Genomic DNA, 15950 nt, shown 5'->3' on the forward strand with positions numbered 1-15950 from the left:
TTCCAGAAGCAGTGGTATGGAGTTTTACTGATCCCATGTTTACATTCCACAACACAACTGAATCAATATAACTGCAGATCCATTAGTCTTCATCAATTCCATTATTTTGCACAGAAATGAAGTATCAGGATTATCTGCACAGATATCAGCCAATAAGCAGTTGTTAGTGCAGCTAGAAAGAGGAAGACACGTCTGACCCAAACGCCTCGATTTTGCTGAGGACGAGACAGTTCCAGTCGACTGCTGCAAACCATACAATCTTGTGTACTTAGGCTCCCAAAAGGCATGCAATAAAGGTCAACATGAAAAATTTCTAATTAAACTCAAGCCGGTGGAGATTCCAAGTAAATGTTGGGAGCGCACAAGAAACTGGCTGCCATTTAGAGAGCAATGGATATTGGTTAAATGGTTAATGTCAGGGTCGGGGAATACATAGCAAAGATGTCCAGCTTTTTTGTACATCAACAACTCTGGTGCAAAAACTCAGTGCAAATTACTTACGTCCAGAGATAGTGCTGAACTAGGTGGAGCTTTCTCGTGTTATATCCAGAAATCAAGTGAGGTTCCCCAATTTGATACAGCTCCAGGCAGGATATCCCAAATCAATAATCTCCTGGGTGAGGAAGGATGAACTGGCTTCCTTCTTTATTCACCCACCTCCTTAGTTGGTTGTATGAAGATTCATTTGAAAATGGGTCATTCCCTTGGGCATAGCTTTCCCCCAAGCCCAAACTGAGACCAAGCACAGAATCGGGAACCGTTTCACGGAGCATCCGCGCTCTGTACGTGATAATCGACAATGCCTTCCAGTCGCCAACCAGTTCAACTCCCCCTCCCACTCCATTGATGACAAGTCCATCCTGGGCCTCCTCCAGTGTTACAATGATGCCACCCGCAAACTGAAGGAGCAACAGCTCATATTCTGCCTCAGGCGCCTACACCCCAATGGTCTTAACATAGAATTCACCAGTTTTAAAATCTCCCCACCCCCGGCCTTATCCCAGGTCCAATCTTCCCTCTCACCGCGCCTCCTTGACCTGACACAACCTACCCATCTTCTTCCCCACCTATCCGCCCCATCCATCCCACTGACCAATCCCCACCACTCCCTACCTGTATCCACCTATCACCATCCCACCTACCTCCCACAGCCCAACCCTTCCTCCTTCTATTTATTTTGCAGCTCCCTTCCCCCTCCCCATTTCTGAAGAAGGGTCCTGGCCCGAAACATCAACTTTCCTGCTGCTCTGATGCTGCCTGACCTGCTGTGTTCCTCCAGCTCCACACTGTGTTGTCTCTGACTCCAGCATCTGCAGTTCCTGCTATCTCCCTGTGTTTTTAAAATAACCTATTTAGCCAGGCTTTCTCAATTTCACAAATAGCGAGTTCATTAATTACGATAAGAATTGGTAACAACTCACAAATACGGAGATTAGAAAAAAAAGAGGTGATTCTAAAATGATAAAAGGTTATCTTTAAAAAAGACTTACATATCAGTCTCTTAATCATTCACAATAGACAAATATTTTAGCACTACAGTTTCTGCAGTAGATGTTACCAGTTTACCACCCATCATTTTGCAGATTATTTGGGATTCTATAGTTCTGGTTCCTTTCAACTATGAATTCCAGGTCTCGCAGGATGAAGGAGAGTCCTTTTGTTTTCTGTTTCTCTAGCTGGCTGATTGCTAGCACTCAGAATGATTATTATCTTTACCTGCAACAGAGGGGTGCCTAGGGGATAGTAATTTGACTAGAACCTTTGCCATATTCTAACGTTCAAACGCAGCTTGATACACACAAGAGTGTTCAATGTCACTGGCACACTTCAGTAGAGTTGAAAGTGGCTTTTTAATTGACGTCCTTGCATATTTTTTAAGGAGGACAAACACACAGGATGTGCCTGCAGTTACGGACATAACTTACAGGAGTGACCTGCTGGTGAGCAGAGGGTTATCAGCCCCTGTTTATCTCAAGTCACACTCACTCTCTGTTTGAAGTTTCTTTGATACCTTTAGGTGTTACATCCCAGTGGTCCCACACTGATTTTTTTTAAACCAGCCAGCCAAGAAATTTACACTTGCAATTATTTTGTCTTTGTAGCAGTCCGCTTTTAACAAAAAAAGTTTTGGAATTAAGGGCTAAAACCACCCATAGTATTTTGAGGCACTGACCTATCATTGTAAGATTTTCTTCTTGTCTCCACAATCCTCTCCTCCACTGAAACATTTCATTGGGACATCTGACTGTACTTGAACCTGATGTCCATTCAGTGTTCCACATGGCCTCCATGTAATATTAGTTGTCCAATGTTCTGGCAATACTTTGCATAAGCTTAAATAATTGCATTGTCTTTACATGGTTGGAGATAAGTCCATGGTAACAGCCATATTTCAGAGTCACTGACCTTAATCCTAGAATATTTATTTTGCATTTATGTCCCACCGTACATCATTCAATGTTTTGCATTTGCCAGTATGCAGTTCAACCTGCAGCCTGTCTCCCTATTTGTGTAATTAATCCACATCTATCTGCGAGCCCTAAGCTTCATCTTGATTCTTATTTTTACTGTAGTGACAATTTCAGTTTGGCTGCAGATCTGTGGAATTTGTCAAGTTTTTAAATCATTAATCCTTGGCTGCTATTAATTATTTTCAAATCCATCCATAGCCAGCCCCCCTCTTTAATTCTGTAATCCCCTCCAGCCATTCAACTCTTGGCAGTCTCTGCACTACTTCAGTTCTGGCCTCTTGCTTATCCATGGTTACAATCACACGAGCCATTGTCACAGCCTTACCATGAAGATCCCAGGCCCCAAACTCCAGCATCTACTCCCTTAGCCTCTCTACTTTATTCCCTTAAAGTCTGCCTCTCACCTGTCCTGATATCTCGTTGTGTGAATCCTGTCAAGTTGTACCTCCTTCCCTAAAACGGAATTTTCATTTGTATCCACATTTTCATCTGTATCAATTATGTACATAACAAACAATAAGGGCCCCAGTACTGATCCTTGTGGTACACTGCTGGACACCGGCATCCAGTCACTTGAACAGCCTTCTACCACTTCCCTTTGTGTCCTATTATGAAGCCAGTTTCTGATCCATCTCACCAAATTTCCTTCAATTCCACGCGCTTTAACCTTCTCAATCAGTCTCCTGCATGGGACGCTGTCAAAAGCTTTGCTAAAATCCATATAGAAACCTTTTCACTCAGTAGGTGATGAGAATCTGGAATGAACTGCCTGGAAGGTAGTGAAGGCTGGAAACCCTACAACCTTTAAAAAAAAATTTGGATGAGTACTTCAAACATGATAACATTTGAAGGATATGGTACAAGTGCAGGAAATTGGCATTAACACACTTTTAGTGGTGGTTATGTCGGTGCAGACTTAATGGGCCGAAGGGCCTTTTCTGCACTGTATAAATCTATGAAAAGGGGCACAGAATGAACCAGATGGGCTTCTACCACATTCAACAATGTTTACCAGTAGGCTAGCTTTTAATTCCGAGTTTTATTGAAAAAAAATCAAATTTTCACCAGGTGCCATGGCGGGATTTGAACCCACACATCCCAGGACATTACCCTGGGGCTACTGGGTTATTAATCAAGTCGACCTTACCACTACAACACCCTCGCAGGGTAAGGAAGACTATTTAGCAGCAAAGCCATCAGAGGTGGTTCTTAGCCATTCCTTTAATGTGAAGTTAGTTTACTAACTATTAGCGGGACATTGGCTTATGGGAAGATTCAGTAGCTGTGGAGTGAGTGCGCAGCACAAGCTATGTACTATATTGACTGCGAGCATCAATTGACCATAGTTTATCAACGGGTCGGTGGGTGGGGGTGAAAAAACAGTCAAACTTTACAGAAATTACAATTTCAAGGATCCACAGAAGGGCAACGCAATCACACGGATCAATGCTCATAGAAATTTCATGAACACTGATCCACTAAGAACACTGTCAGCTGCCTCCAGCTCATATTTCAAGATAATGACCAGCAAGGAAGCAACACTGGCCTCAGGGCAGCTACAGAATAAAGTCCTCCCCACAAGTGCAAACATTCGCCAAGGCCCGCTGAGAATTTGAGCCTTTTTATTATTATTTATCATTACCATATGTTTGGAGACTGTGCACGTCACAAATGGTAAACATATTGGCACTGCTTTATTTTCTGCACTGGACACTGCTATAAAATAACTGATGGAATCTGGAAATATAAAGAGGCTCCATAGTAGCTAGCTGTTTTGCTCTGATCCAATCTCAGTGCGATCTCATATACTAAAGCACTGGATCAATACACAAAGAGGCAAGCCTGATCGATAAGGCTTGAATTATTGCTTCATTTTTCTTCTTATTATAGATGAGTTGTGTTATTTTCCCCCGATCAATATTTTACAACCTTTTTTTATCAATTTCTCCATAAATTTTGTGATTAGTTTTAACTGTGTATTCCGACAGGACAAATAAGGCCTAGCTGGAGTTTTCTCTCCTCCCTCTTTTTTTAAAGACGTCACGAAGACTTTTATGAGAGTACTGAAATTCAGGTTGTTCAGTACCTTGCTGTGTTGTATAACTGAAAAATCTGACAGATTAACCCAGAGTCTAATGTCAAAGCAAACCCCCCACATCACCCCAGTGAATGTTCAATATAATTAAGATGCCTCAAACAAGTTTGTCTTTGCAACAAACAACCAGTTTGCAACCTGCCTGACTCTATATTGTAGATGGGCCTCTCAAATGCAATATAATATCTTTATTTACTTTTTTCTTGGAACACAAGCGTATCAAACAAGGCTAGCATTTGTTTTCCACCCCTAACTGACCTTTAAATGAGTGGCTTGCTAGGCCACTACAGAGGGCAGTTAAGAGTCAACCACATTATTGTGGGTCTGGATTCACATGTAGGCCAGACCAGGTAAGGACAACAGATTTCCTTCACTAAAAGGAACTTAGCGAATCAAGGGGGTTTTACAACAGTCGATGAGATTTGGCATTAATTAGTCACCATTGTCACAACTAATGTTATATTCCAGATATATTGAATTTAAATTCCATCAGTAGCTATGATAGGATTTGAACTCATGCCCACAGAATTGCTAGTTCAATAACATGACCACTATGCCACTGTCCCCTTCATTTATAAGGTCTGCAATGGTCCTCAAGGGTATACTTGCTTGGCTTCCTCCTTCCACCCCATCTCCATACTGGCTGTCCCAGCTAACAGCCATGATACAAGCCCATATGAAGTCTGGCACACCAACATGACCTTCCCTCCAAATCTGACTTTCCTTTGGCAGTGATGGAACATCCACTCACTTGGAGTAGCCCTAAACTGGCCCCTCCCTCACCTGGCAGCCAACCATAGCCCCCCCATCACCATCCCTCCCACCCCCACAACCCCATATCTACTGATAAATCCAACTTAAAGTTTCATCCTGGTCACTCTTCCTTCTTGTGATCCAACCATCACTTGGCTACGAATCTCAGGGGCGAAAAGCTTTATCCAGCCTTTATTAGTTCATTCGTGGGAACATGGGCATCATTTGCTGGGCCAAAATTTATTGCCCGTCCCTAGTCGCCCTTGAGACGGTGGTGGTGAGCTGCCTTCTTGAACCGCTTTAGTCAGTGCATTGTAGGTGTACCCACAATGTCATCAGGAGGGAGTTCCAAGATTTTGGCCCAGTGACACTGAAGAAACTTGCTTTTTAGCTTCTTGTTTGATGTTAGTTTAAGGCTGCTTTAAGCCAGTGCAAGTTCAGGTCAACTACTGCCAAGTGCCCCTGATTTGATGGTAATTTGGACCGCCATTTAGGGTTACCGCAGAATGGCTGGTGTGTGGAAAAGGGGGCAAAAATGATGCTGCAATGATATAGTGAGGGCACTTCACTGCGGCTGGGGCCGGAATCCACAGGCAGAATAGAGGACAGCGTTCCCCTACATGTTGGCCCTGCTCTGTCTAACCTTTGACCAAGGGTGGAAAGGAAAGAATTTTGTTCACTCGCATGAACACCTCACCCACACTGAGGGAAAGAAAGGCATTGCTGGAACCACTGCCTCAAATGCCGAACTATTTAACACGAGCATGTTATTTCAACCAATAGCGAACACCAGGCCCTCAAACGGCCATTTGCAAAATGTTGGAGCATTCAGAGAGTGTGAGGTGCGGCTGTGGTTAAAGGCAATCTCGGGCGGGCAGCCGAAAGAAGAGTGGATTGTTAGCAAAACAAAAACATTTAAATTGGCCTTTCGGACAGTGTCCTTCAAATTTATGGAAAGCCAAAACCCAGACAGCTAAGTCTGGATTGATTTGGTGAAAATCATGATTCAAAATTTAACAGCCAACAGTTTATTGCATACATTAGCATACTGTGTGTAGAGCTTAGAATCCATCTTCCCTTCACCTCCCCCCAGTGATGGTGTGTTGACTAGAATCCATTGAGCTGAATTTTTTTTTGTGCACGTGAATATGGAAGAACTTGATTACTTCCCAGTCAGTTCCTCGTGGCTTTTCATCTAGTAATGATGAATAGGATGCAAGTAAAAGTACATGAATTGGTCTGTCTGATTTTGACTGCACATCCCAGTGGGTTGACTTCATTTATGTCAGCCTAATATACCTACTGAATACAGGATTAAAAATCTACATGCACAAGCTCAGCTGTGGCTTCAGCAAAAAAAAAGTAATTTGGGCATTGGAATGGGACCAATAAATCAGAAACCCTTAGCTGGAAGTGGTTCAGAAAAGTCTGTTCTGAACAGTTCTGACTAAAAGTGAGGGTGAATATATTCCTATCTCTCCTTCGCTTTCCAGGCAATTGCCCCTCAATGGGGTTTGGGTGGCAGTTCCTCAGGTAACACGCTGACATCCTCCAATTGCAGGCATCACAGAAAGAGGCTATTCAATCTTCTGGAAAGTAACCCCCTTACATGAAGAATGGTCCTTCGGAACTGTATTAGTTCCCTGAGGAGAGCAGGAAAGAAATATGAAAGGGAAAAATACAGGGACTTGATTCCATCCGACATAGAAGGGAGAGTGAGTAACAGGGAAATGAGCATCACAGAATTGCTACAGCAAATGAGGCCACTTGGTCTGTACCGGTTCTATCCCCTGGTGCCAATTTCCTGCCTTTTCCCCAAAGCCCTGCATGCCATTTCCATCTATCTCATCAACGATTAACTCACACTAGTGGCCGAGAAGTTTGCGGGACTGTGTGCCCACCTCATCGTGAATACCCACAGCGGGTGCTGCTGAGCGGCAGGAGGATCGGAGGACATTCTGTTCCCACTGCCACCTCACTGTGGCCAGCTGAACCAGCAGTGCCTGGCAACTGAAGCCTGTATCCATAACACTCAGCCACCATCCTTTCCCCCTCAGGTAAACCACCCTGAGCCCAGCAGACACTACTCCGCATGTCTCAACTCCTACCCGGGGAAACCCTCTGAGTAGTCGGTGGCACAGCCGAATCCTAGGCCGTGCTTCTGCTGAAATGATGAATTGAGGTGTTGACTCTGGCTGTTATCTGCTTGGCTGGGGTCAGTATTTTCTCCTTTGGAAGGATTTGAATGATTGATCTCCTCGCTGTGTTTTGCTTTATTAACTCCCTGACTAGTGAGGGGAAAAAGGGAAGGGCACAAAGGAGAGGCCTGTGAGCTTTTCCCAGGCCACCCTTCCCTCGGGACAAGAGTCTCACTAATGAGCAGCAGCTCCAGGAGAACCCAACACTTGCTAATTACCCAAAACAATGATTAATTCCAAGATTGGAGGGCCTGATCACCAGTGAGTCGATAAAAAAAAGCACTCCTCCAACTTGATACAGGCCCTTTGAAAAATGTAAACTACTGTGGCTTATGGTTTCCTTTCTTATGTTTCTCTCTCGCTCTCCCTGTTCCTTTTCCTATAATGGCATGTATCATTCCACGCCAGCCTTCTCTAATTTCTCCCGCTAATCGTACATAGGCCTCCAAAGTAAACACAGTTCTGATCCAAGGATAACTCTGAGACCAGATGGGGAATTTTAACCTTGTGACTCTCACCACCTCCACAGTACTATATTCCCAACCTATCAGTCAGGCAGGCTGCAGATTCAGACAAATGCATTTCCCCATTACTCACTCTCCCTTCTAACTATGTCGGATGCTATCAAATCCCTGTATTTTTCCCTTCCATATTTCTTTCCTGCTCTCCTCGGGGAACTAATACAGTTCCAAAGGACCATTCTTCACATGAGGGAATTACTGTCCAGAAGACTGAATAGTCGATTTCTGTTCCTACATCTTCTGGTCTTACAAGATTATTCAAGCCTAAGTCAGACAGATTTTTGCACACTAAAGGAATCAATGGTAATGGGGGAAAGGCAGGAGAGTGGAGTTGAGGATGATAGTGGCACAGTGACTCCGTGGTTAGCGCTGCTGCCTCGGAACCCAGATTCAATTCTGCTCTCAAGAGACTGTCTGTGTGGAGTTTGCACATTCTCCCCGTGTCTGTGTGGGTTTCCTCCGGGAGCGCCGGTTTCCTCCCACACTAAAATGATATGCAGGTTAAGTTTTTGCCCATTCTTGTCCAGGGATGTGTAGGCAAGGTGGATTAGCCATGGGAAATTAAAGGTTACAAGGATAGGCGAGGGGATTGAGTCTGGATGGGATGCTCCTCAGAGGGTTGGTGTAGACTCGATGGGCAAATGGCCTGCTTCCACAGTCGGGATTCTTTGATCAGGTGAGCCGTGATCTCATTAAATAGTGGAGCAGACTTGATAGGTTGAATGGCTGAATGGCCCATACTGCTCCTGCGTCTTACGGTCTGAACCCCTTTGGTATCGCAGCCAAGCGGCCATACCTCATCCATTCTGCTCAAAGTGACTGCCTGCACTGTTGAGTTTGATCTCTAACTTGATGATGCTCTCACAGCCGCACTTTCCAGCAGGGCTCACGGATCGACAGTTAGGAGTGAGAATCTGGGCTCAAATTCCCTTCTGTAGTAGCCTGGGAATGCAGAACCCAACATGCTGTGACTGGTGACTCCTGTCCTGACTGACGCTGAAGAGGCAGCATCGCAGCCTCTTTACTGCAATATTGGCGAATATTTGTCTCTTCTATGTAATAGCTCTCATTTACGATTGGCAGGAATGGCAAAGGCCACCCAATACTAGTAAATATGGTGTCCAGCATGGCATTAAATCCTAGAAATGAAGAAGTGCCCAGATGCCAGCACCTTATGATATCTTCCCTAACATCCTAAAGTCAAGGATTCCTTGTAGGTGAGTCAGGACATTAAGTATCAGCTGGCCAATTAATCATAGGAGTCATAGGACTTTGGTCCCCAGTCAAATATTGAGTGAAGATAGCAACAAAGAAAGGATAAAAGATTCTATCCTACATCTTCTGGTGTTATGGAGAATTGCACCTGGGTGCACAGATCCATTACAAATACTAACATTGAGTGGATCGGTAGCTCAGTGGTTAGTACTGTTACTTCACTGCACCAGGGACCCAGGTTTGATTCAAACCTTAGGTGGCCATGTAGAGTTTGCACATTCTCCCAGTGTCTGTGTGGGTTTCCTCCAGGCGCTCCAGTTTTCTCCCACAGTCCAAAGATGCATAGGTGAGGTGGATTAGCCATGGATAAAGTGGGGGTTGCAGCGATTGAGCAGGGGTCAAGGTGAGACGCTCCTTGGAGGGTTGGTTCTGACTCAATGGGCCAAATGGCCTCTTTCAGCACTGTAGGGATTCTAAATCCAAAGACTCCCTGCAAATACTGCCCTACACTGAAAATATTGTCACTCGCCCGTATGAAACAACAGAAAATAGTAGGAAATTCCAGGCATCCTCTGCAAATATTCATCAGCACCCAGGATCCCCCAAAAAATCAACAAATCTCTGCGGAGACCTGGAAAACACAATGACACCTCTATAAACGCCCCGCATTGCAGGCACAATGCCAGAAACATTTTGGAAATATTACAATTCCAGGTGATCCCCCATGTTCGTAAATGGTCAGACTCTTCCAGAGATGTCCTACACTACATTCCCCAGGATCTCCTGGAAATACCGATGCCCTTCCAGGAGAATCGCACCCCTCTATTGCCAAATAGTCCAACACCCGGCGGTTCAATAGGTCCCTTAAAGCCGAGATCCGGTGACAGGTGGGTGAAAGCTTGTGGATCGCCTGGGATCTGCTCACAGACTCCGGAATGCCCAATTTAAAAGCATGTAATAGAGAGGCCTTCTGTGTCAACAATTTGACAGTCAACTGCGAATGGATGAATCTGGTCACATAACAGCAGGTAAGAGCGAGAGGCTATCAATTAGTTAACAGGCTGATAAAATTATCTTCAGCGATTGTAGAAGTTAATGTTTGCTTTGTTATCGTGGATGTGCAGGTGGAATCTCTTTAGCGAAAGAAGCCAGTTTTAGTCTCTCGATGCTCAAGTCTCCTCCCCTGGGATTAAGGCCACACACTCTGGCATGTCATACACATCCTGCCTCGCAATTTCCCCGTCGAGAATCCACTGACCGCACTCTCCACAAAGAATACATTTACAAGCCTTATCACCTCGTCACCTTTCCTTTCCCACCACCAACTCCCCATTAAAACTGCGGCTCTTGAAACACCCCAAGAGCCTTAGATTGTTTGTAGAACTGATGGGGAAGTCCTGGGCCATTCAAAGAATGTGTCAGGTTCTCTCTTTTTTTATACATATATATGTAAATACAAATATATACCAGGAAATTCTGCTTTCAAACTGCGAGAAGGAAGAGGTTGGCATTTTCAGAGATTTAAAAATTGCAGCACAGGGGTCTCCCCCCACTTGGGGCAGGAAACCAGGAAGGTCCCAGTTTGTACCCTGGTTGATACCGTGTTGACTAATCTCAGGCAGACTGATGGAGTTCATGGCCCTTTCGTCCAGATTCAAAAAAGACACGAACGTTTGGCGTTAAAATTAGAGTTCAGAGTGATGGCTGGAAGCCCCTTCTGGGGCAGTGGAACTCTCACCTCTGGCAAGACCCGGAGCCTTGGGGGAACTAATCGTACCTTTCAAAAGGGGACTGTTTGATGATATGATGGGATTAAAGGAAGGAAAGGCACGCATTTATATAGCGCCTTTTACTAACTTTAGGAAGTGCTTCACAGTCAACGAAGTACCTTTGTACTGTGCACAGTGTTGGAGGCAATTATGAGGATAATACCTGGAGTGGTTGTCTTAGGAGGAATGGTTAGACAGGCTAGGCTTGTATCTGCTGGAATTTAGAAGATTAAGTGTTGACTTGATTGTAATTTATAAGAACCTGTGGGATCTTGACAGGATCTCCTGAGAGCATCTGGGACTTGTGGTCAGGGTTTAAAACACAGGTTAGATGAATGCTCTCCTCACTGAGGGTCAGGAGTCCTCGGAACCCACTTCCTGAAAGGATGGTAGAAACAGAGACCTTGAATATTTTCAACACAAGTTTTTTTTTTAAAGCAAGGGTGGGGTGGGAGTTGAAAGGTTATCGGGGCAGGCAGGTGCCAAACATGGATTTGAGTCTACAATTCAATCGGGTGCGACCTTATTGCGAGGTGGGGCAAGGTCAAGGGGCTGAATGGCCTACTCCCACACCCGATTCATACGTTCATGTAGGAAACAGAAGAGCCAATATGCGCAAAGGAAGCTCCCAAACAGCAGGGAGTTTGGGGAATGATTCAACAATTGAGATTTAAGCATGTTGTTTGAAGGTAAAGTACCAATCTAGTAGGTCAGGATGCTAAAAGATATGGACCCAATGTGGAAAAACGAAGACCAACTGAAACATAACAGAACGACGAAAAGGGATCAATGGACCAATTACTCTCCTTTTCGAATGATTTCTGCGTAAAATCACTGCCCAGTTATTTCCTGATTTGAGAGTTCAAGTCATAGTCCAGAGTCCAAAGCCTAAGCTAACACAGTAGTGTTGCACTTTCAGTGGGTAGAATACCTGTTAGGTGAGACTCTCAGCTGAGCCTCCCATGTAGTATTGGAAGGAAGAGTAGGGAAATTCTTCTCAATGGCTTGACGAACATTCATTCCTCAATAAGCATCACTTGTTTGAAAAAAAGGGTAGCTGTTCATTGTCATGTGAGGAATTACACTGCAAATACTATTTCCATCGATTGTCTGAATCGTTTTCAGAGATTGTCTGTTCACAAAAGGTGCAAGCCATTTCTAGCTAATAAATAAATGTTCACTATCAGAACTGAAATTATGATTCCCTACTTTCTTCGCTTTTGATCTGGACATCTTTGTCCAGTCTCAGAAGTATTCTGAGCCAGATTAGTGTTGAGAACTTGGGGTGAGTCTGTCTAGATGCAGATGATGGGCCAAATGGCTTCTGTGTCTGCTCAATCAGTAATCTAAAATGGTAACTGTAGAGCCTGGAGAAAGCGAGTCTTTTCATGTCATCAGTGTGAAATAGGATTCTATCCCAGATACCAGGGGTGAAAGGACAGCATAATAAACCACCATATCACTTAGTCCCTAAGAGGAAACATCTCAAAAGCCATGATAATGACACTGATTAGAACATTTTAACAAGCGTATGCATACAATGATTTATACTTTAAATGCTGCTTTACATTACGATAATAACACAGGAATTCTTAGGATTTTTTTTAAACAAGCGTATGTAAGCCACTAATTTAGAAAAATGCTGTTTAGCATTTGCAACAATAGCAGAGTTTAGGGACCTCTAACAAGCACATGCATGCAATTTGTAGTCGAGAGATTGCAGTAGTCTATGAGTAATGAGGTTCTAACCTGACCTGCAGAGGGGGACAATAACAGGTGAGAACTGGCCCATTAATCTGCCGCTTAATTGCGCATGGAAAAAAAGTACACTCAAAACAAGCATTGCCCTTATCATTACACAATTAACAGAAGTCTCTCCCACAGGAATCAATGAGGTAAATTTGTTTATATTAAAAGAAACTACTCTTAAAGGGGAATATACACTTAAAAGAGCACTGATTGTTAAAATGCCTTCACAAAAATTGTTTCTCACTTGAATTTCCTTCTTTTCCAAGATAATGACCCCTGCTGGGCTTCTGAGCTGCAATTCTTCTCCCAGATGACCTTTCCTCGTGAAACTAAATGATCCAGATTAGTTTAGAATGAGGGGGGAACTATCAAAGCTGATCAGCTCACCCAATCTCAGATGCTGGACAGTAAAACGGAGCTGGGAATCTACACTGGTTTCCTTACAGCCTCCAAACCCAAGGCAACTGAGACCAGTACAGTGTAGACCAGGAATGGAGTCACAGTTTCTCGGTCTGTGTGCCTAGCACTACACTGGATGGTACATATCATTGAGTCATTGGCACTTGAACAAGCCACATGGGAAAAGCTGCACTTTCTCCCCTTCCCCACCTCATCTAAACTTGCTTCCTGCACCCTTTACCATGTCACTGTGGTCCAGTGGATAGCACTCCTGCCTTTGAAGTCAAAGGTTATGGGTTCACATCCCCCAACAGGGCTTGAGCTAAAAATCATTGAGCCTGTTGTATACTTTATTGGAACAAAAACAGACATTGCAGGAGAAACTCAGCAATCTGGCAGCATCTGAACAGTACCGAAGAAGGGTCACTGGACCTCAAACGTTAACTGTGCTTTATCTCAACAGATGATGTGATTTTCTCCAGCAATTTCTGTTGTTCTGTTGCAGATTTCCTGCATCCGCAGTTCTTTGTTTTTATTGTATACTGTAATGTGCTGCACTGCCATGTCCTTTCAGTACCGAGGGCGTGATGTAATTTTCAGAAAAGATGTTTAACAAGGCCCTCTCAGGTGTTTCCTCTCCACCTATCCTCTCCTCTATCCATCTTCTATCCGCCTCCCACTCTCTCCCTATTTATTTCAGAACCCCCTTCCCCTCCCCCTTTTCTGATGAAGGGTCTAGGCCCGAAACGTCAGCCTCTCTGCTCCTATGATGCTGCTTGACCTGCTGTGTTCATCCAGCCCTGCACCTTGTTGTCAGAGATTCCACGGTACTGTTTTAATGAAGAACAAGGGGATTCTCTCCAGTATACTAGTCAATACTTATCCCTCAACAATGTCACAAAAATGTTAACTTTGGAGTCCTTCTTCAGTTCTGAAGAGTCATATCGGACACAAAACATTAACTCTATCTCCACAGATACTGCCAGGCCTGCTGAGCTTCTCCATCACTTTTCAGATTTTCAGCATCGGCAGTATTTTGCTTTTATTAAAAGAAAGTAATTAATCAGTTATTACCTTTTGATTTGATTTATTGTCACGTGTATTTTCTTACAAAATACGGTGAAAAGTGTTCTATAGAGTCACCATTCTCACCTCGCCATGTGCAAATTGGCTGCTGCATTTCCTGTGTTACAATGGCGACTACACTTCAAAAGTACCTTTTCAGCTTTAAAGATTTCTGACCTAAAATCCAAAAGAACTGCAGTTGCTGTAAATCAAAACCAAAAACAGAAATTGCTGGAAAAACTCAGCAGGTCTGGCAGCATCTGTGGACAGAAATCAGAGTTAACGTTTCGGGTCAAGTGGAAGATTTCTGAGATGCCGAGTGGTCATGAAAGACACTAAATATGTGTCTTTCTAAAGACAAGTCTTTGATTAATATTCTTCTCTCTGAGTCAACAATCTAATTCCCCTTTTACTTTTTGGGTTTTGAGATTACTAACCGGGTTGGACCAGTCATTTTCTGCCAATTCTGCTCATTTCTGAATGTTTGAGTCAAACAGCATCTTTGTCATCTGGGTATGTTCGTGTCACTCATATGTGACTGCACAGTAAAAGTGCCACATTATGAATCAGCACCTCATCAAAACAGGACGCTGCATAGACATGCTAGCTGTCCTCTCTCTGCCACTACCAAAACAGTCACTTTCTCTGCAAGTTGAGGTTAAATGAGGTTTTAGGTTTGAGTCTCATTACAGCCTATCTAGTCTGGCACTGCAGTGGGTTCATGAGAAAGTGCTGATTTGTCAGAGGTGCCATTTTTCAGATGAGATTTTAAAGTGGCATCTGCCTATTGAGGGGATATGAAAGGTCCCAGGGTATTATTGAAAGTAGAGCGGCAGTGTCCTGCTCAATTTCCTTCTACATCCAACAATGCAAAACAAGAAGTAAAATGCTGCAGAGGCTGGAAATCTAAGATTTGGAAAGAAAACAGAAAATGCTGGAAACGTCCAGCAGGTCCAGCAACATCTGTGGAAAGAAAAGAAAATACAAGAGTTCACGTTGGTGACCTTCTGCAAAGCTGGACAATGTCACGGATGTTTAAAATCTCCATCTTTTCCCAGTTCTGGTGAAAGGACATCGAGCTACATCTTTAACTCCCTCTGCATGTGCTGCCAAGCCTGCTAAGTAGTTCCAGCATCTTCCACCTTCACCAAAACAGAGCATTTGGTGATCATTTACCTCATCGATGTTTGTGACGTCTTACTGTGCATAAACTGATCACCGTGTCTTCGATGTTATGGTGATAATCACACTTTCAAAACACATCATTGGTTGTGGAGTATCTTGGAATGTCCTCAGAGCGCGACAATGCTGCATTACTGTAAGCTCTTTATCTCCATTTTAAAACATTCGCCGTCCCCTCAAAAATGTCAAATTCACCTTGTGATGGGACTTTCCCCGTTGCCTTCAGAACCACACTGTCAGGCTCACACACGGATGGGAAGCCCACACTGTGGGAGAGTTGGTCACTCTCTGATCTCCCCTGGGGGGTTTCTCGCCAGTGTGTGAGCTTGCCGCCAATGGGCACGTTCTTGAAGCTGAAGGGCCAGTCCAAGGCCGTCCAGTTCCTGGGCAGGAACTGCTCCAGACAGTGAGAGGGAAAGAGACAGAGAGGGAGGAAGGGACGGAGTGAGCAAGGGGGTGAGGCCCGGGGGGGGGGGGGGGGGGGGGGTTGGAGGGGGGGGGGGGAAAGAGAGAGAGAGGGGGGGGGAGGGGGG

General features: G+C 44.2%; 1 protein-coding gene across 1 annotated transcript in view; it reads right to left on the reverse strand.

Annotated features, from left to right (window-relative positions):
* Positions 1 to 15950, reverse strand: part of ebf1a (EBF transcription factor 1a) — a 392441-nt gene that overhangs the window by 81159 nt on the left and 295332 nt on the right. Inside the window, exons 11-12 of the mRNA XM_048603786.1 lie at positions 7817 to 7846; positions 1724 to 1752 (exon numbers count right to left, since the gene is read on the reverse strand). Coding sequence (XP_048459743.1) covers positions 1724 to 1752; positions 7817 to 7846 — 59 coding nt within the window. The remainder of the gene's footprint in view (positions 1 to 1723; positions 1753 to 7816; positions 7847 to 15950) is intronic.

This window comes from Rhincodon typus, chromosome 12, assembly GCF_021869965.1.
Source record: "Rhincodon typus isolate 14 chromosome 12, sRhiTyp1.1, whole genome shotgun sequence".
Taxonomy (NCBI): Eukaryota; Metazoa; Chordata; class Chondrichthyes; order Orectolobiformes; family Rhincodontidae; genus Rhincodon; species Rhincodon typus.